Source organism: Equus przewalskii, chromosome 9 (assembly GCF_037783145.1).
Source record: "Equus przewalskii isolate Varuska chromosome 9, EquPr2, whole genome shotgun sequence".
Lineage (NCBI taxonomy): Eukaryota > Metazoa > Chordata > Mammalia > Perissodactyla > Equidae > Equus > Equus przewalskii.
The window spans coordinates 21,882,920-21,904,785 of record NC_091839.1 but is presented as its reverse complement, the minus strand read 5'-3'; the positions used below and the strand labels follow the sequence as shown (position 1 = coordinate 21,904,785).

Here is a 21,866-nt window from a genome sequence, read left to right as displayed (position 1 = left end):
TTAGTGTTATACAGTAATTTAACATATTAAGATTAAAAAAAATTGATCACAGTAGTAGATTCTTGCAAGAATTGTTGGATAATTAAAAATCATGACAAAAAATAATTTGGGAAGAAAATGGTATTAAGCAAGAACATTTTACAAAACATCATGATCAGCAGAAAACATTGAATGCATTTCCTCTGAAATTACACTGGGGAAGTTGGGCTGCACAGGGCTCCTGACATTGACCTCTGTACAGTATGCCTGAGCCTGACCAGTAGAAGAGGGAAAAGGAAGAAAAATACAGAGCAGGAGTGAGAGAGATTCAAAGAGCTGGAACTGTCAAAATTCACAAATCTAAGAACAAGAATAGGCTAAGAATGAAAGAAAAGGATATTCCATGTAAACGAGATCCTAAAGACAGCAGGGGCAGCTATATCAGACAAATAGACTATAAGACAAAAACTGTCACAAGAGACAAATGACATTATAATGATAAGAGGGTCAATTCAACAAAGAGATATAACAATTATCAATATATGTGCATCTAACACTAGAGCTCCCAAATATATGAAGCAGACATTGACAGAAATGAAGGGAGAAGTAGGCAGCAGCACGGTATAGTATGACTTCAATACTCCCATTTTAGTTATGAATAGAACAACCAAACAGAAGGTTAATAAGGAAGCAGAGGACTTGAACAACACTCAAGACTGATTGGACCTAAGAGACGTATACAGAACACTTACCCAACAACAGCAGGAAACACATTCTTCTCAAGCACCGTGGAACATTCTGAATGATAGACCACATGTCAAGCCACAAAACAAATCTTAATAAATTCAGAAAGATTGAGATAAGAAGTACCTTGTCTAATCACAATGAAATAAACAATAGCAGAAGTAAAAGAGAAAATTCCACAAAATGTTGAATATTAAACTCATTCTTTTTATTTTTTATTTTTATTTTTATTTTTATTTTTTTTTTGCTCAGGAAGATTAGCCCTGAGCTAACATCTGTGCCAATTCCTCTACTTTATATGTGGGTCACCACCACAGCATAGCTGACAAGGGGTATAGGTCTGCACCCAGGATCTGAACCCACAAACCGGGACCACCAAAGCAGAATGCACTGAACCCAGCTATGCCATGGGGCCAGCCCTCTAAACTCATTCTTTTTTTCTTTCTTTTTTTTTGGGGGGGGGGGAGGAAGATTGGCCCTGAGCTAACATTTGTTGCCAGTCTTCCTTTTTTTGCTTGAGGAAGATTGTCACAGTGTTAACATCTGTGCCAGTCTTCCTCTATTTTATGTGCGATGCCACCACGGCATGGCTTGACATGCGGTGCTAGGTCTGTGCCTAGGATCTGAACCTGTGAACCCCAGGCCACCAAAGCAGAGCGTGCAAACTTAATCATTATGCCACTGAGCCAGCCCCCCTAAACTCATTCTTAAACAACCAATGGTTCAAAGAAGAAATAGGAATGGAATTTTTAAAATATCTGGATGAAAATGAAAATAAAAGTACAACATAGCAAAGTTTATGGAATGCAGTGAAAGGAGCACTAAGAGGGAAATTTACAGTGGTAAATACTTACATTAAAAAAGAGGAAAGGGGGGCTGGCCCAGTCGCACAGCGGTTAAGTTGGCATGTTCTGCTTTGGTGGCTTGTGGTTTGCCAGTTTGGATCCCGGGTGTGGACCTATGCACCACTCGTCAACCCATCCTGTGGCAGGCATCCCATGTATATACAAAATAGAGGAAGATTGGCACAGATGTTGGCTCAGGGCCAGTCTTCCTTGGCAAAAAAAGAAGAGGATTAGCTGCAGATGTTAAGTGGCCAGCCCGGTGGCACAGCGGTTAAGTTCACATGTTCCACTTCCATGGCCCGGGGTTTGCCAGTTCGGATCCTGGTTGTGGGCCTAGTACCGCTTGTCAAGCCATGCTGTGACAAGCATCCCACATATAAAGTAGAGGAAGATGGGCATGGATATTAGCTCAGGGCCAGTCTTCCTCAGCAAAAAGAGGAGGATAGGTGGCAAATGTTAGCTCAGGGCTAATCTTCCTCAAAAAAAAGAGGAAAGATCTCAAATCAGGAATGTATTTTTATACCTAAAGGAAGTAGAAAAAGGAGAACTACAGTCAAACTTAGCAGAAGGGAAGAAGTAAATAAGAAAGATTAGAGCAGAGATAAATGAAATAGAGAATAGAAAATAGAAAATCAAAGAAAGAGTTTGTTTTTTTTTTTAATTAGCAAATTGAAAAACCATAAGCTAGACTAACAAAAAGAGAAGATTCAAATAACTAAAATCAGAAATGAAAGGGGACATTGTAAGTGCTATCACAGAAATTATGTAAAAGAATTATAAGAGAGTACTGTGAACAATTATATGCCAACCAATTACATCACCTAGGTGATGGGGTAAATTCCTAGAAATATACAACCTACTAAGACCTAATCATGAAGAAATAAACCATGTGAACAGAATTATAACTAGAGAGCAGATAGAAGCACTAATCAGAAACCTCCAACAAAGAAAAACCCAGGACTGGATGGCTTCACTGCAGATTTCTACCAAATATTTACAGAAGAATTGACACTAATCCTGCTAAAAATCATCCAAAGAATGGAAGAGGAAACTCTTGCAAACTCCTGTAGAGCCTGCATGATTTGGATACCAAACCCAGAGAAGGACACCAGAAGAAAACTACAGACCAATATCCCTGACCAATACTGATGCAAAAACCCCTAACAAAATACTAGCAAATCAAATCCAAGAGGGCATTAAAATGATTATACATCATGACCAAGTAGAATTTATTCCTGTAAGGCAAGGATGATTCAACATACAAAACTCAACCAATGTAATATACCACATTAATAGAATGAAGAAAAAAACCCATGATCATCTCAATTAATGCAGAAAAAGCATTTGACAAAATTCAACAACATTTCAAGATAAAAACACCCAAGAAACTAGGAATAGTTAACTACCTCAACATAATAAAAGCCATATATTAAAAGCATACAGCTAATGTCATATTCAAGGCTGAAAAACTGAAGGCTTCTGTTAGATCAGGCAGAATGCAAGGATGCACACTCTCTCCACTCCTACTCAACAAAGTACTAAGTCTTAGCCAGAGCAATTAGACAAGAAAAACAAATAAAGGTCATCCAAATTTGAAAAGAAGTAAAATTATCTTTTTTCTCAGATGGCTAGATCTTATATGTAGAAAACCATAAAGATTACCCAAGAAAACTGTTACAATGAAAACACAATTTTAGAGAAGTTCCAGGATACAAGATCAACACACAAAAATCGGTTGCATTTTTATACTCTAACAATGAACAATCTGAAAACGAAATTAGGAAAACAATCCTATGTAATATAGCATCAAAAGGGATGCAAAACTTAGGAATAAACTTAGCCAAGGAGAGGAAAGACTTGTACAATAAAAATTACAAACCTTTTGTAAAAGAAATAGAAGAAAATACAAATAACTACAGAGACATCCCATACTCATGGATGGGAAGACAATATTGTTAAATTGCCCATATTGCTCAAAGTCTTCTACACATTCAACGGAATCCCTATCAAAATCCTAATGGTGATTTTTGCAGAAATAGAAAAAAACATGCTAAAGTTCATATGGAATCTTAAGGGACCCCAAATCTCCAAAACACTAGAAAAAGAAGAAAGAGGCCTTACTTTTTTAGATTTTAAAACATATTACAAGGCAAGAGTAATCAAGATGATGTGGTACTGGCATAAACACAGACACATAAATCAATGGAACATGAGGGAATGCTCAGAAATAAACCTTTGCATATATGCCAAATGATTTTGACAATGGTGCCAAGACTACACATTGGGGAAGGGACAGTCTCTTCAACAAATGATGCTGGGAAAACTGGATATCTACATGCAAAAGAATGAACCTGGAAGCTTACCTGCATCAAACGCAAAACTTCTGCGTGTCAAAGGATACAATCAACTGAGTGAAAAGGTAACCTCCCAGGAAGAGATGTGATGAAAAGAATTTGAAGAATACAGCTGTCACAGATTTAGATCAATTTCACATTTTAAAACTGGTGATAGAACAAAACACCCTCTGTCACTTATGTCTGTTCCTCAACTTTCCATTCCATTCCCAATCATTAAGATTTTGAAGTCAGTGGCTCACTCATTTAACTTCAAATTTATTATAAAAACAGTCAGAACTGATTTCCTGTTATTGTTCTCTTTTCTAGAATTTATCAGGTATTTGTGCATATTAATACGTGACTTCCGTGTGCAGCTTCTTTAATCCTGGTCTACAGAGAGCTGACAGTGCATCCAGATGGGGCCCCTAAGTGATCCCTGGTGCCCAGCCACACTGTCACCTCATCTCCAGTCCATGGATGTGAAGCCCTGCCCAGGACCGTGCCCTATGGAGCCTCCTCACAAGTTCCATGTCACTGGGTCATGGTGAGATGGAATCTAAGTAGAGATGAGGACTGAGGGAGGGCCCCAGGTGACTGTGAATGAAGGAACGGGTGTCAGGCATGCCACTTCAGAGGCAGAAATTACCGAGTCCAAAGAAGGGCATTTCAGGAAGGAGTCAGACCAATCAACTAAGAATATTACTTTATCTGAGAAAGAGCCGTTCCTGACTCCCTTTATTTCCTTTTTCGACATTCGTCCTCAGGCAACATGAACCTTTAGAAGTCAATCTTGAAAGTTACTCCTACACAGAGACCAAGTGAGTTTTTCCACCACTTTCTTCGGAACTTGCCCCCCTGCTGGTGAAGCCCTCACATACACTGCAGCAGTGGGAATCTGGGCAGGACTGACTCTCCGTTTCAGGTCACAGACCTGGCCCTGATCAAACGCCATGAGGAGCAGAGCCCCCTCACCCTCAGCCCAGATCTCAGCCCTCAGGAAGGGAGGACACAGAGCCTTGGTGTTCAATGCTGGATACAGGTTAGAATCACCCGGGGCACTTTAAATATTAGTGAGGCCGGGCCCCTCCCCAAAGTTTGCAGAAGAATCTCTGGTCAAGGGACACGAGATGTATTTGCACAATGCTTCAGAAATCTAATGTGAAGCCTGGGTTGAGACCACTCAGAGGAAGCAAGCTCAGCACACCTCCCCCTTTCTTTTTCTTTTCCAGCATTACTGAGGTATAATTAACAAATGAAAGTTGTGTATAATTAAGGTGTGCAATGCAGTCACTTGAAATACATATACAAGGTGTAGTAATTATCACAATCAAGTTCATTAACCCATCCATCACCTCACAATTATCATTTTTTTGTGTGTCTGGTGAGAACAACAAGATTTACTATCAGCAAATTTCTAGCATATAGTACACTATTATTAATATAGTCACCATGCTGTATGTTAGGTCCCCAGAACTTATTCATTTTACAACTGAAAGTTTGTACACTTTGACTAACATCTCCCCATTTTCCCCACCTCCAAGCCCCTGGTAACCACCGTGTTACTCTGTGTTCCTATGAGTTTGACATTTTAAAACTCCACATATAAGCAAGATCATGCAATATTTGTCTTTTTCTGTCTGGCTTATTTCATTAAGCGTAATGTTCTCCAGTTTCATCTATGTTGTAAATGGCAGGATTTCCTTCATTTTTGTGGTTGAATAATATTCCGTCATATATACCATGTTTTCCTTATCCATTCATTGTCAACAGACATTTAGGTTCTTTGCACATCTTGGCAGTTGTGAATAATGCAGTAATGCTCATGGAGTGCAGAGATCTCTTGAAGATGCTGATTTTATTTCCTTTGGACATATAGCCAGAAGTGAGATTGCTAGATCAGATGCATGTTCTATTTGGTTTTTTGGGGAAACTCCATACTGTTTTCCAAGTGGCTGTGCCAATTTACATTCTCAACAACAGTGCACAACAGTTCTCTTTTCTCCACACCCTTGCCAACACTTATCTCTTGTCTTTTTCTAATAGCCATCCTAAAAGATGTGACACCTCCTTGTGGCTCTGCTCTCCCCTGGGGCCATGCTGTCACCAGGATCCAGATAGTGGAAGGGGAAGCAGCAGGAAGAAACATGCAGAGCAGGCAAATGGAGCTGTGGTGGATGTGAGGGTGTGGCTGGCATGTTAACCAGGAGACAGGTCAGAGGTGATATCAGAACAAGAAACTGGGGGAGGAAGAGGGTTTGCCACCTGCATCTGAGGAGCCAGAGGGTTCTAGGCAGAGGGACAGCCCCTGTGAGGGCCCCGAGGCAGTAGCAACCTTGGCCCCAGAAGAAGGAGACTTGTGTGGGTGGAGCAGGATGAGGAAGAGGAGGAGACAAGCAGGAGAGGAGGGCAGAGAGGCACTGGGGGAAGCTGCTGAGGAAGGGCCTTGGTCTTCTAATATTTTTCTTCCATATCTCAAAAGAATTTTAGAAACCATGTATTCCCTGACTCATTTTAAGTAAACATGTAATTTATCTTATATATTAAAACACTAACAAATAATCTAATATCTTATATATTTTGTATACATATCAAAATATTCATCTAAGCCCCAGGAAGTACAGGGTCGCCCTTAAACAAGATGTGGAAGAGTGCAGGGGGAAGGCGATTGGGGGAGGTCAAGAAGTCAGTTCTGGACATATTAAGGTGGAGATGCCTGTTAGATGTCCCAGCAGAAATCTCTAGAAACAGGATACTAAACTTCAAGGGAGAGATCTGGTCTTGAGGGGAAATTGGGAGACACGTAGGTGGTGCTGAAAGTCATGAGATGAGATGATGAGGAAAGGCAGTGGGTGTAGACAAGAGAAGAAGTTCAAGGACTAAGCCTTCGGATGCTCGAACATTGAGATACCAAGGAGTTCAGGAAAATCCATCAGAGGAAACTGAGACGTGAACAGGGAGATGAGAAGAAAACTGAAGATAATCTTTAAAAAAATAGATTTTTAAAGGTTAATGGGATGTTCTCAAAGCCAGACAAATCAGTCTTTTGAGGAAGAGGGAGTGATCAGCTGTGTGATATGCTGCTAATAGGACAAGTCAGATGAGAAGAGGAAATAGATTATTGCACTGAGAATTGAGGAGGTCATTGGTGACTCCGGAAAAGAAGGTATCAGAGGAATTGTGGATGTGAAACCTTGATTGGATAGGATCCAAGTGAGAATTGTAGGCAAGACTTGAAGGCAAAGATTATAAACAAGTGTTTAGTATATAGTGCTTTGAAATGATGCATAGAAAAGGGTACTTAATACAGGAGGAAATGTAGTTAACTGAGAAGTTTTCCTTTGAAAGATTGCAGAGTAGAGTGCATAAAAAGGTTTTGGGGTGTGCAAGATAGATAATACCACCATTTTTGTATAAGACAGACAACAGCATTAGTGTATGCTGATCAAAATAAATGTCAAAAAGCAAAAATATCTGATGCAGTGGAGGAAGGATGCCATACCATCCTGACACTGTCAGTGGGGCTGCCAACTGGGGTCCAATCACAGAGTCAGCAACAGCCAGGAGCAGGGACAGACCCTTCCCAGTCAATACCAAGTTGAGAGCGCATGCCCGGAGGCAGGGGGTGAGCCAGCTGTAGAAGGTCTCCTCCCTTTGCTCAAGGGGCTCAGTGGAAGAACAGGGTCTTTGAGAAAAAAGATGGAAGAGGATGAGCTGGACTTCCAAGGGGCTCTAGAGGACACATATGGATAGACAAATAGGGAAATGCAAGAGGAGTAGGGCCAGGGATTAAGTAAGACAGTCAGTTTGGGTGTATGTTTTCTCCAACTGTTACCAGCCACTTGGGGACAGGCACAGAGGAGGCAGAGTTGGATGTGATGACGTCAGGGAGAAGCAAGGAAGTAGGGGTCCTTTGGGAGAATGAACATTAGTCCTTCACTTTGGGGCAGTTGACACTGGTCTACAGCACTTTTTAGGGCTCAGTCCATCCTTTTGCTCCTATTCTGAATAAATAACTAGCCATAGGGGGTTTGGATCAATTAGAGTTGTAATTTTCAGAACAAGTATGGGAATCATCTTCATCACTGGCCCTAGCCTCTTGGTCTTCCCTGAGCAGTACTCAGCCCAAACCACAGCCAACCAGCCAGGATCCCTGAAGGAGGGTTTCCTCAGAACATTTATATGACTGGGACCCCATTTCTGAAATCTCCTCTGAAAACTCAAGAAAGATACTACAATCCTAGCCATGATCCCCAAAGGAATCTGAAAGCAAAAGAAAGTTGCTGGATTCCCGGCCCTGATTCCAAAAGGAATCTGAAAATCAAAGAATACTCCTAGATTTTCAGCAAGCCCACGCCCCAAAAGGAATTCTGCTACCTTCAGAAAACAACTGAGTATTCTCCAAAGACGACATCTTGAACTCAAGGACAGAGCTTTGAACTGGGAAGACAAAGTCCCTCTCTGGAGGGGACAGTGCCTCTCCTGCTCTAAGAAAGTCAGAAAGTTCAGAACACAGTGGAGTGGAGCTCGAAATCCAAGAGGAGCCTCGTCAAACTGAAAGTAGGCAACAACTCATGTAAGGAATGAACACAAGCGGCTTGGTCTGGGTACCTCACTAGATTCCAGGCGTTGCTGTCTCTTGGGGGGTTGCCTCCTTTTCATCCCCCTTCAGGCACCATATATATCAACCTTAAAAATAAAGCAGGCAGTTATGTTACCAGGGAAACAAGTTTATTCAGTAAAAGCCAAAAAATTACAATTCAGAAGGTGCAGGATATGGAAATCCACAGGCTACTTCAACAAACGAGAGATGAACGTTATTTTAGAGAAAAAGGAGGAAATTGGGAGGGGTAGTTTTGAATGAAAGACTATTGGAGAAAAGGAAGAGTTCAGGGGGCTGAGGGTTTCTCATGGGCCCAATTGCTGGGGTAGTCGATTTCCGTTTAGGATGCAATGTGCATTTATTCCTATAATTAATGATTCTTTCCTGTTGAGGGCTTCTGTTGGGGTCTGTAATTGACCTCAGGTGGTAGTGTGTGGGAGGTTCCCCTTCTGGCCTCCTGACTCCATTTTAAATGAGGTTTCCCTTGATTAATTATCACTCTATTAATAAAAATATAAAGGCAGGAAATTATACTAAAATGTGATCTCAGTGTTTTCACTCCTCACCTCTTATGATATCTAATTCCCAGTCAAGAAAAGAAGAGCCAACGAGGGGGTGACTAGACCTTGGTTTACTCAGACAGCATCCTGTGGGCTCACATTCTCTTGGGGAGCATGGGAGCCTCCAACCAAGAAGGTTTCTGTCTGAGTCCAAGAAAAATCATTTCAGCTGGTCAGGAAAATTACCAAACACATGTTATATGTAAATACAAGATGAGACTATTTGATTAAAAATGTGGGTTAGTGGCCCCCCTGGAAGGCAAAGTGACTGAAAAAAAATTAGATGTGGAATTCAGATGTCAGCACTTCTTGACCTCAAATGGTGCACAGTCCTGGCTCCTTCATGGAGATCCACTTCAAAGTCGGTCTGCATGGAGTGACCAGCGCTCAGGGAAGTGAGCTCAGCACTGGGAGTCTGGGGAGAGACAGGGACAGGGAAGGGTCACTTTTGTTTTCTTGCCCAAGAGAAATTTATCTGCCAAAGTTCCAATCCATTTGAGTGCAAGCATTTAATTACTTAAAGAAATAAAACCTCACCAAAATAATGGCGGGGGGGGAACCTTAGAAGTTTGAGAAACTGGTATTAGTTCTGGGGAAAACAGAAGAGTGCTGTTTATTGAAAATGGTCTTTCAGAAATTTCTGGAGCATGTACAGATGTGATCCGGTTGATCCAAAATCCTGCCAGCACCACCTTCAGAATTTCCACGGGGAACAGAAAAGGAGCTATTAACTGGTATATTTCAAATTAAAAATTATTAAGGGTTTAAATGATGCTGTTGCAAATGTGAAAAACTAGTAATACTATTTGGGTTTGTTGTTCACTAAGGGAATACACATCCTTATCACACGTCTTTGGAAACATTTCAAAATTGATATTTCATTAGTTAAAAGCAAAGCCAAATAAATGTCTCCCGAAGAGTCCATCTTTTGCAAGCCTCATTAACTGCACGTGACATAAAACATGCGGAAACAGAAAAAAAAAAAACCCAAGATAGTTAAAATACCCGATTTATCTAATTTAATTTTCAAGGTAAAAATATTGTTCCAAATAACTGAGAATTTAGTTTTGTAAATTGAAATTGCAATTATATTTAGTAATTAATGACTTCAGCAAAACACAGGACGCCATCAAGCACGGTTCAAACGTATGTGGATTATTAATTCATCTCCAGAAGTGTGGATTAGTATAACACTTTAAATTTAAAGAGAAATTAATTTCTATCCATAAGCGAAGACATTTTTGTTCTTTTAAAGCACTGTCTCAGCTCTCTGTCCCCACAGCCCAGGGCCTGGCCCCATGAAGTCCCTGGAACCCAGCGCAGGGCTGTGTCTCTGCCTCCCACGTGCAAGGGGAACAGAAAGAAATTCCGTTCTGGGGGAGTTAGTATAAAACTGCACATTCCGCGCAGGCACAGTTTTGCATTTCATGTCACATTCTAGTTTCTGTCACCTACACAGACAACTCCGAATTTTGCTAAAAGCAGCAGCTGTTACTGTCCGGGGTCTCCGACCTTCCGGACCCCACCACCCCCCACAACCCCCCGCCCCGCCCCGGGTCCCCTCTTCAGAGCCGCGCTCATAGGACAGGCGTCTCCGCTCGTCAAAAAGCTCTCAAGGAAACCGTTTTCAATTTGTTGAGAGGAAATATCTCCACTTCCAGGATAAGCAGCCCACACATGTCTAATTCTGGACCGAGCCTGACACCAGCTTCAAAGGAACCCAAAACCAGAGATCCAGACACGCAGACGGGAGGACAAACAGACCTGGGAACCTGAGGGGCGGACGCGGCCAGACACCGCGCCCCTAGCCCCGCCCCGGCCTCGACCCCGCCCTGTCTGCCCCGCCCCGATAAGCAGGCGCACGCGCAGTTTCCAGCAGACCCGGAAGCGGATCGCGCGGAGGAATGTGCGTTTTCTGGTGAGTGAGTCGATTTCTGGTTCGTTCCCGCGCTTCGCGTTCTTCAGGCATGTGTCCTCCAACCCGGGCTCGGGGGTCGCCCAGTAAGCTAATGTCTCTGAACCCGCTCGTCCCTCTCGCTGTGAGTTCGTCCCTTTCTCCTCTCGCGGCGTCGCCATAAGACGCCCTGAGTCCTGTGGCTCCGCGCGGGTCCGGGAGTCGCGTCCGTTTCGGGTTAAAATCGCTCCGAGGCAGGTGCCGCCCGACTTTTCTGCCTTCGGTCCACGGAGACGCCGACCGGCTGCCGCGTCATTTTCGTCCTCAAACCTTTGCTCTGATGCCCGACTCCCCAAACCGCGTGGTAAAGGCCTCGCTCAGGAGGTGGATGCGTGCCCTTCGTCCCTTCCAGGGAGAGCAGAGGGGGACAGGGATGGGGAGAAAGAGGCGGAAATATATGGGGTTAGAGGGTCACCAGAACGTTTAGGAAGAAAGAACAGCAGGCGTTGAAACAGACGTTACAGCAGAGTGGTCCCAACACTCTAGGAGGAGGAGAAATAGAGAGGGAGGGAAACAAAAGGATGCGGAGAAACAGGGAGAAACACAGAAATGGACAAAGGAGAGGAAAGAACCAGAAGGACAGAGACAAATACAGAGAACAAAACACAGTGGTGGAGAAAGTCAGGGACCCAAACCCAGGGAGTATTGAGTTGATTTGATATGGGATATTAAGGTGTGAAGTAGTACTGATTTGTGGCTCTATAATCTAATTAGTTTCAGATTTGTTGCACTGTTTAAATTATGCAGAAGAGAATGAGAGTTACAAAACCAGGTATTTGAGGCGTCTGCATTTTCTACTTATTGCACCAGAAGAGAATTCCATTTGCAGCCCCTGTGCACCCTGAGGGCACAGACTTAGCTCAGTCAATTCCAGGTCACCCTCTTCCCTTTCAAGAAATGGGGGAGGACTTTCCCTGACCTCTGGCTCATGTCATTCTTTTCTAAATGTGATGTATCCTCACACTTGTTTTAACTTTGGTATTTTTTTTAACTTCCAAATTATTTTCCCTATTAATTTTATTGTGCAGAGTATGAGATTTATATGCTTTCTACTCTTATATTGGAACTATGAGGTCTGTAAATAACTAAATATTACACTATGCATCTGGTAAGGATGTTGATAATATTTAACACTGTAAACCTAGTTTAACCAGCTAGTTTAATAGGCAAGAGCTGCTTTCTTCCCTGAAGTGACCTGTTAAATTAGTGACCTCTGAGCTGAAGGCTCCAACTAAGGGGATGCTCCCCTCAAGTCCCCTGTGTCTTTCTGTGCAGATGCTGAAGGATGGGCTGGATTAGTGTAGAACTTTGTTCCAGCAGACTCCATCTGTTCAGGAGGAAGAGATTGCTCAGAGCTCATTTCCAGGTGACCCTCTTTCATGTTTTCCAAGACTAATAGCTATGTGTAATTTCATTTTTAAAATGTGTTTCTTGAAAACAGGAAGTAATTGCTTGGGTTTGATTAAAGCCATGAAAGAGAAGCTTCCCTTTCTCAGGAATATGTAAAGGAATCTGGAATTAGAGCAGACCCTTTCTACTGCCCTCTCCAGGCCACCACTTACACTCAGGTCTGCTCACTGAACTCAGCCCTCTTCAGGGTAACTTGGTAAACTTACTCCCCCTCTGAGCCTCGGTGCACCCACCTGTAACATGGAGATGATAGAGCAGACCAGGAATTCTGAGTCTGAGCAAATGGGAGCCCTGGAATGATGTTCAAAAGTGGGCATGTGTCTACATTTGGTAGTTTTCTGGGAGAGGGTGCCAGTTAGAATTAGAATTTGGAATGTGTCCCAGTCCTCTAAAAAGGATGAAAACCACTAAGAAAAAGGCAGGGACAGAGGCTCAGAGACAGAGGCATGCCTCTCTTTCAGCTTCACTCTCTGCCTCCCTGTGTTTCGTGGGTAAATCTTAAGTTTGATTGTGTCCTCTCCCGGCATTAAGCCCTGTTATGGTTCCTCCTGGTCCTCAGGACAAACATCTCAACTCCTCAGTTTATCTATAGCGGGGAGCTCTGGAGCTGGGTGGCCCTTAGAGTTGGTCCAAATTGAGGGAAGGGACAGGCTTCTGTCCCCTGCATCAACCAGGCATTGGATGCTGGCTGCCTATGGAAGAGCCAAGATTTTGGAAAGGCAGTTTCCGGCCACTTTGTGCCAACTGGACAAGGACAGTGCAGTTGCAGCAGAGTCTGGGTTTCAGGAGGAAGGGACGGCTTTCTGAAGAAATGGGTGAAAACTCACTTCTTGGTCCCTATATGGAGTTTACTGTCCCTGCATCCCTCCTCTTGCAGTGGGCAGCAAAGGGCCCTCTTTCCCCTGTGTTAAGGTTCTCCCTGTTTGTGTACTTGTGGCAGAGGAAGAGGGTGTGTTGATTCTAAGCATTGAACATGTTTTTGTCATACAGAATAATCTAAGCTGAGAATCCCAGAGGAAGAGGAAGGAAAGAAGGAATGGCTCTTTCCAAGGTAAAAGTTGTATTCTTAATGGATTGTTCTGTTTTCTCCTTCCTAAAATGTCTCATTTTAGTTTGTTAATCTTCTCTGTCTCTGAAGGGTCCTACCTAAAATGTTGACTTAGTGTTGTTTAGGTCACAGTACTCCCCAAAGTACTACCAAGATTCAGTGTAATCCCCATTAGAATCCCAACAGCCATTTCTGCACAAGTAGGAAACCCAATTTTAAAATTCATATTGAAATTCATATTTGGGTAAATCCCAAATAACCAAAATAATGGTGAAAAAGAAAAACAAAATTGGAGGACTTAAAATTCCCACTGGCAAACCTTTCTACAAACCTAGAGTAATCAAAACTGTGGTTCCAACATGAGGATAGAAATATAAATCAAAGCGATAGAACTGAGAGTCCGCAAATAAATCCATACGTCTATAGTCGATTCCTTTTTAACAAGGGTGCCAAAACTTTTCAGTGGGAGAGGAACAGTCTCTTAAATGGTGCTGGGCCAACTGCGTATCCACAGGGAAGAGAATGGAATTGAACCTCTACCTTTCACTATATAAAAAGTAATTCATAATGAACCAAAGACTAAATATAAAATCTAAAACCATAGAACTCTTAGATGAAAACATAGGGGTGAATCTTCCTGACCTTGGATTTGGCACTAGATTTTTTGATATGACACAAAAAGCAAAAGAGAGAAACAGAAAATAGATAAATTGGTCTCCAACAAAAGCGAAAATGTGTGCATTGAGATGCTATCACCTAACTGAAAATATAATCTACCAAATGGGAGAAAATATTTGCAACTCACATATCTGATCAGGGTCTAGTATCCAAAATATATGAAGAACTCCTACAACTCAACAACTAAAATAAAAGGACCCAATTAAAAAATGGTCAAAGGGGGCTGGCCCCGTGGCCAAGTGGTTAAGTTCGCACACTCCGCTGCAGGTGGCCCAGTGTTTCGTTGGTTCGAATCCTGGGCGCGGACATGGCACTGCTCGTCAAACCACGCTGAGGCAGCATCCCACGTGCCACAACTAGAAGAACCCACAACGAAGAATATACAACTATGTACCAGGGGGCTTTGGGGAGAAAAAGGAAAAAATAAAACAATCTTTAAAAAAAAAAAATGGTCAAAGAACCTTAGTGGACATTTCTTCATAGAAGATATACAGTGGCCAACAAGCACGTGAACTCATGTTCAATGAATCAGTCATCAGGAAAATGGAAACTCAAAACACAGTGAGATACCATGTCACACCCACTAGGATGAGTATACTAAAACACAAAATAGCAAGTTTTAGTAAGGATTTGGAGATACTGGAATTCTGATAGACTGCTGGAAAATGGTAGCCACTTTGGTAGGTCGTTAACCACTGTGGCAGGTCCTTAAAAGATTAAACTGTGTAACCCAGTACTTCCAGTCCTAGGTATAGAGCCAAAAAAATTGAAAACAGATATTCGAATACATGTTTATATCAGCATTATTAACATTAGCTAAAAGGTGGTGACAAATCAGGTGTCCGTGAAAGGATGAATGAATAAATAAAATATGGTATAGTGATATAGTGAAATTATTCAGCCATAAAAAAGGAATGTAGTGCTGACACATATTACACCATACACGAACCAAGAATATCATTCTAAGTGAAAGAAGCCAGACACAAATTTCGCACGTTTCATACCATGCCATTGATGTGAAAATATCCAGAATAGGTAAATCCATAGAGACAGAAAGCACATTAGTGATTCCCAGGGACTGGGGAGAGGGGAATGGGACCAACTGCTTAATGGGTAATGGATTTCCTTTGCGATGATAAAGATGTTTTTGAACCAAATACAGGTGATGTTCGTACAACATTGTGAATGTACTAAATGCCACTGAATTGTACTTTAAAATGGTTGACTTTATCTTATATGAACTTGACCTCATTTAAAAAAAATTAGAGTAATATAACTTGCTCAAAATTCTCTTACATGGATCTGTGAGAGCACTCACTGCAGCCAAGTCAGTCCTTGCACATCTCTGCTTCTCTCATTTTGTGTCACGATAAGAGCCCTCTCCCTGTCCACATGGTGAAATGTGCTTTCCTTTCAGGGACAGTTGACCTTCAGGGATGTGGCCATCGAATTCTCTCAGGAGGAGTGGGAGTGCCTGGACCCCGCTCAGAGGGCCTTGTACAGGGACGTGATGCTGGAGAACTACAGGAACCTGCTCTCCCTGGGTGAGGACAACTTCCTCCAGAAGTCCATAACTACTTTCGTATATCCTTGCATTTTCCCTTGTGAGTCTCTTGGGAGCCCCCGACTGACTTGTGAGAGTTTGAAAATCCCTGTTCTTTTTTTTTTTTTTTTTTTATTTTAAAGATTTTATTTTTTCCTTTTTCTCCCCAAAGCCCCCCGGTACATAGTTGTATATTCTTCGTTGTGGGTTCTTCTAGTTGTGGCATGTGGGACGCTGCCTCAGCATGGTCTGATGAGCAGTGCCATGTCCGCGCCCAGGATTCGAACTGACGAAACACTGGGCCGCCTGCAGCGAAGCGCGAACTTAACCACTCGGCCACGGGGCCAGCCCCTGAAAATCCCTGTTCTTAAGAGAGTGATTGAAGCTGTTTTCATTCAGAAAAGAAAGGCTTCATAATGTGGCGTATGGACTCTTAACTAGCCCTTTCTTTGGAAGTTCTGCCCATTTTGTGCTTTGATTAGTGATGGTTTCAGAACATTAGTAGTCAGAAAACCTTCTGGTAAATTTTAAAAATCTCTGATTCTGTGGTTTTACCCTTGTGCATTTCATCCAGTAGTTCTTGGGAGAGAGCTGGATACCTGCGTACTGAAAATAACCCCTTAGCATTCAGAAGGAGGCAGTCAGTTGACTGATTGTTGAACTGCTTTTCTAGACCCATCTATAATGTCCTCTCAGCTGAACAAAGAGCTGGGAATGTGTTCCGGAAAAACATAGCATATCCTGTGCCATTTTTCTTTGTAAGTTGAAGTCTCTGTTCAGTAGAATATTATCTTCATTTTTGAGTGAGGAAAACAGCTCTGGACTGTGGAGAGTGAAGGGAATATAGGAAAAAATGCAGACAGATGGGACTGTATGGAGATGTGAAGACAAGTAAGAGCTCAGATAGATGGGTTCAGGGTAAGCTGCTCCATTAAATATTATTTAGAAACTCTGCTCAATTGGGAAAGATCTGTGGGAAAATAAAAATTTATTTCTTAGGAGTTCTCAAAAGAAATTTCCCCACACACAGACACTTACCACTCTGTCGTTCAAATGTGTAAAAGTTTAAACTCACATTGTCCCGTGATGCTCCAGGTCATGCAGAGGCAGGAAAAGACTTTATCATGACGTACGACACACTCTTAACCGGGCCCCATGACCACTTTGGTCTCCTGGTGTGAGGGAGACCAAGATGGCTGTCTCTAAGGAGTCCTCTTTCCCCTTGATCTCTTGATTCTTGGTCCATCCGGATCAGAGCTACGGCCTCTGTAGTCCTGACCTCAGGACCTATTCAGTTTCCATTCACATTTCATGTCCTTGGGAGAAGTAGTTAATGACAGACAAACAAAATAGCTGCTCTTCCATTGTATCTGAGTTCCCATGAAACTGCCTGGGCTGCGTCAAGCCCTGTCTGCCTGTTCAGGCCCCTCAGCCGTCTCTTGAGTTCTGGTTTTGCCACATGTGTGTAAAGCGGAATGGAATTTGAGATTGTTTGGCACTGTTACTGACCAGTATTATGAAGACTGGATGCTGAGATCCTCTCTTTGGTCCCCATTGGTGCATGCAAGTATTATCTCAGTCTTTCAGACTCTCACCATACACCCTGTAGGCACAGCGTTCTCAAGAACTGCAGAAAATCTGGCTCTCCTATTTTATTCCCATATCTTTTATTTTTCTACCTAATGCTGCTCTCCCTGTCAGGGAACATAGAAAGTCATTAGTCTTCCTGATTTCTTATTCTTCTCTAAGATTTTGCCTCTGAAACTTGCTTTTGAAATACACATTCCAAGGGTCTAAAGTTCCATCCTCTTTTTCTGCTGTGATAACCCACCTTTAGGAGATAGACAACTTCTGGTGGACTGTCCCAAGGAGAGTGTTTACTGGATAACAGAAAATTCTTGAAGGAGAACACTGATTAATATGTTACAGTATTATCCTGATACGTATAGAAGTGCGTCTTGAACCCCCAGGGAAGAGTGGTCTGCATGTCCCAGGATCCTGACGTAGAAAGTGTCAGGAGAGCCTGACTGATAAGTGCTTCTGGGTTTGTGGAGTTCAACCATGTCTCCCATGGGCAATGCTACAGTAGTGTTCAGACAGAGTATGATCATCTTCTTTGAGCCCACGATAAAAGGCGTAGGAACTTGTTCTAAAGAGAACACTATCCAAGTTCACAACCTAATATCTGAGACTATTGACTAAACTACCATTTATGCCGCATTGTTTACCCACTGTGTGCTCTTGTTCATTCACCTTCAACAAATAGAATTTTAACACGTTTTGTTGAAGGAGTTTATAAAGTGGAATGATGCCTCCATTTTTTAAGTCTGCTGTAATTTGTTTAAGCCGCTGATACTTTCATCTTCTAAATTCATTGTTATAAATGAGCTTGTTTTCTGTTTATTTAATCATCAGCTCCAGTATTTTTGATGATACCCTTAGTGTTCTTTGTTTTATATCTACAGTTTGAGGCTATTGGGTCATGGAGTGAATATTTTTTATATTTTACAGGATTTCTTTCTTAAGTGTTTATGACTTAGCATTAGTTTCCCCAAAACCTGTGTAACCTCCAGAATGTTTTTAAGAGTCTTAGTTATTCCTTTTACTTCTGTTTCATATTACTTAGTACCTACTAACACGCACTTTTTTAATAGACTATTTTTTTCTAGAAGTTTTAAGTTCACAGAAAAGTTTTTTATATAAGATTGATTGCTTTTCCCATATATATGTACTTTTCTAAAATTAACTTTTGAACTATATTTTAATTTCATTGACTTTTTTTGCTACAAATAATTTATTCTAATAATTACTCTCTGTGTCTAGATTCATCATGCACATCTTGGTATACTAACCTAATCTTTAAATATATCATTTAACGGAAACTTAACCAATTTTTTACACCCCATGGTTTCCTCATTACTACTGTTTCTGACATTCGTGTTTCCCAATTTCTTAAGTTCTTGGAATTTCATGTTTCAATTAACACAAGAAGCCTGGTTTGTTCCCTGTCCCCCTTTTCAGCTGAATTCCATAAAAAGTCACCTGCTCCTTGTTGACACATATTCCATTGCTGTCCTGTTGTTCTGTTGTAATTGGATACTTACGTTGCTGACCACATCTCTGCACATAGACCTCTGCCGTGGATTATGATGGCACTGCCAAAACTTGTTTCTACACTTAAATGCTGCTTCCAACGCCGCCCTCCATACCAACCATTCTGTGCTCTAGGTCATTTAGTTATGCCCCTTAAGATACTGTTTTCTGATGATGTTTGTGAAGTCAGAATTCATTACTTTTGGATAAGTGCATATTAATTTCTACTGATTTGTAATAAGAATAACTATATATATATACTACATATATATAGATGAGCACTTCTCACCTGATGTCTCTTATGTGTCTGGGATGGTAATGTTAAAAGATCCAGGGCCGGCACACTGGCGCAGCGGTTAAGTTCGCATGTTCCGCTTCAGCGGCCTGGGGTTTGCCGGTTCGGATCCTGGGTGTGGATGTGGCACCGCTTGGCAAGCCATGCTGTGGCAGGCATCCCACATATAAAAGTAGAGGAAGATGGGCAAGGATGTTAGCTCAGGGCCAGGCTTCCTCAGCAAAAAGAGGAGGATTGGCAGCAGATGTTAGCTCAGGGCTAATCTTCCTCAAAAAAAAAAAAAGATCCAAGGATATGATTTCAAATAATTAAAAACTTCCAGGAAGATTCTGTTATTTTTTTATTTTATTTTTTTTTGTAAGGAAGATTGTTGCTGAGCTAACGTCTGTGCCAGTCTTCCTCTACTTTATGTGGGGTGCTGCCACAGCATGGCTTGATGAGCACTGCCAAGTCCGTACCCAGGATCTAAATCCACGAACCCTGAGCCACCAAAGCGGAGCATATGAACTTAACCACTACTCCACCAGGCTGGCCCCTCCATTATTTTTATATAACAAGCATGGACATTGGGATTAATAAACTCAATGCATCAAAATTGATAAATTTCTATTTTGAAAAATATATACTTTAGTTCATAAATTATTTTTTACCAAATATAATCACATACCCAAAGAGTTGAAACCTTGACAAAAGCCTTGTGCTAACTTTGTCCCCACCATACAACCTCTGTGACCCCCAGTCGAGATCATCATCCAGCACCCATCGTCACCCTCCATTGCTGGACCCTCGAGAGGGTTTTATTGCATCCATATGAGTTTGTAGAGAGTGAATTCATCCATTCTTGTCTTGGTGGTCACGTCCAGGTTTTTGCTTTTGGATCGTACTAAGAACATTCTTGTACGTGTCTTCTGAAACGTGTCACTCTCTTGAAGTATATGTCTAAAAATGGAAATCATGGGATATTCAGTTTGATCATTCTTACAGCAAATACTGGAATAGAGGTAAACCTACATTCTCCCCTAACATCACACTGTCTCCCTTTTTAATCTCTTCCTTGTTTGCCTCATCCCCATGGTATAGTTCCTACAGAATAAGTCAGTATCACACCTCTTGCTAAATGACTTCCTCTCTTTTTCCAAGATCAGGATTTTAACTGCTGTAGCACAGTCATTTTCCCATAGGTTTGCAGGCACAAGTGCTGCTCCCACATTGCCCATTATTCCTTGACCTTCACTCTTGCTGTTCTAAATCCCAATCCTGGCCTTTCATTACATCTTTTATTAGTCTAAATGAACTATACTAGTCCCTCCATGTATATTAATTTTTAGCACGTAGGCACCCCAGTATCCAGGGGACCGGCTCCTCCCCACATTGCGTACACTGCATAAGGAAAGACCCCCACTCCTACACACTACAGCTTGCTCAGGATAGAAACATGCTCTAGTCACTGTCTGCATCAACAAGTGTGGGACATGATGACTCATGCTGTCACCTGGGTATGGGGGGGCAGTCACACTATAAGTGACATAACTCAGGTCCTGTATCTCCCTCGAAACATTTCTTTGTAAGCTCCTGGTAGTTGCTGTGACCTGTTGTGATCTGTATGCCTGGATGGGCACTGGTGCTTGATGCTTATGAACATTCTGTCTTAGTCTGCACACCCAGATTCAAATCCTGGCTCTTGAATTTGCTTTCTTTGTAAGTTAGGATAGATATATAAACCTCGTTGGACCCTTTGTTTTTATATGAAAAATTGTAATGATTTACCTCAAGAATAATTAAAGAAGTTAATGGTGTTAGAGGGCTTAAAATATTGCATGGTATGCAGTAAGGATTGAAAAAGTTACCTTTAGTTAGTGAGAACTGTCACCTTTCTGTAATGTTTATTATGACATTGACCTTGGCCTGCATTATATCTTATATGTTTTCTTTTTGTAATTTTTCCGATATTAATGTTTCCTCTGACCTTAGATAAATTTTGAACACACGGCCTATATACTGTCCATATTTTTCACCTTCTAACTCGATAATTAAATAATACTCCATAGTTAGAGAGTTGATCTTTGTACTGGCTATTATATAACTGCAGGCATGAAATCATGATTATTTCAGACAATCTTCCCTAATTGTTAATCTTCATAAAAATGTGTTTACTTGAACCAATTGATATTTCAGAATTCACTGATTCTGAACATATTTTTCCTTTTACCTACTGTGTGCTCTTTCTGGAATGTAAATTCTTTCTTTAGTCCTTAAGGAAGAATTCCTTAGAATTCCAGACACTATTATTTTATATAACTATGCTTACTTAACTTACCTGCTAGATTTAATATGTGTTACTAAAATGTTTTATTTATTATTATTGTGATATACTTATATTTTTTATCTTTTTTCTTGCATCATATCCCCACACATTATTAAACATACATTATTAGTAAACAGATATTAATATAAAGGTTGAGAATGAGGGAAGAAAGTCTCAAATCTGAATTATAATTTCATGTCTGCAGTTACATAGTAGCTAGTACATAGATCAACTCCCTGCCTGTGGAGTATCATTTAATTATCCAGGTATATGGCCAAACAATATGTACAGTATATAATATGTGCTTTGGAAATATATGATCAAAAGTTAACGAAATTACTAATATGGAAAAAATTATGTAAAGGAAAATTTTAAAATCTGTATATCACAATAGTGTTTGAGACCACGCTTGAGAAACTACATAACTATGTTCATTGTAAGTATTATTTTTTGTGTAATTATGTAGTTCAATATAA

The 21,866-nt window shown here is 41.3% G+C and overlaps 2 protein-coding genes across 5 annotated transcripts in view; both read left to right on the top strand.

Moving 5' to 3' along the window:
* The window catches only part of LOC103547930 (zinc finger protein 677-like), a 46,421-nt gene that overhangs the window by 21,534 nt on the left and 3,021 nt on the right, over positions 1-21,866 (top strand). Inside the window, exons 1-4 of one of the 4 annotated variants that reach the window (XM_070558375.1) lie at positions 10,924-10,982; positions 12,294-12,384; positions 13,419-13,479; positions 15,572-15,698. The exons of 2 other annotated variants lie outside the window; for them this stretch is intronic. In XM_070558375.1, coding sequence (XP_070414476.1) covers positions 13,465-13,479; positions 15,572-15,698 — 142 coding nt within the window. In that variant the 5' untranslated portion in view covers positions 10,924-10,982; positions 12,294-12,384; positions 13,419-13,464. Of the gene's footprint in view, positions 1-10,830; positions 10,983-12,293; positions 12,385-13,418; positions 13,480-15,571; positions 15,699-21,866 lie in introns of those variants that run through there. One more of the 4 variants, XM_070558376.1, reaches the window with a different exon arrangement.
* The window catches only part of LOC103547862 (zinc finger protein 677-like), a 49,267-nt gene continuing 39,729 nt past the window's right edge, over positions 12,329-21,866 (top strand). Inside the window, exons 1-2 of the mRNA XM_070558367.1 lie at positions 12,329-12,384; positions 13,419-13,479. Of these exons, the coding sequence (XP_070414468.1) occupies positions 13,465-13,479 (15 nt within the window). The 5' untranslated portion in view covers positions 12,329-12,384; positions 13,419-13,464. The remainder of the gene's footprint in view (positions 12,385-13,418; positions 13,480-21,866) is intronic.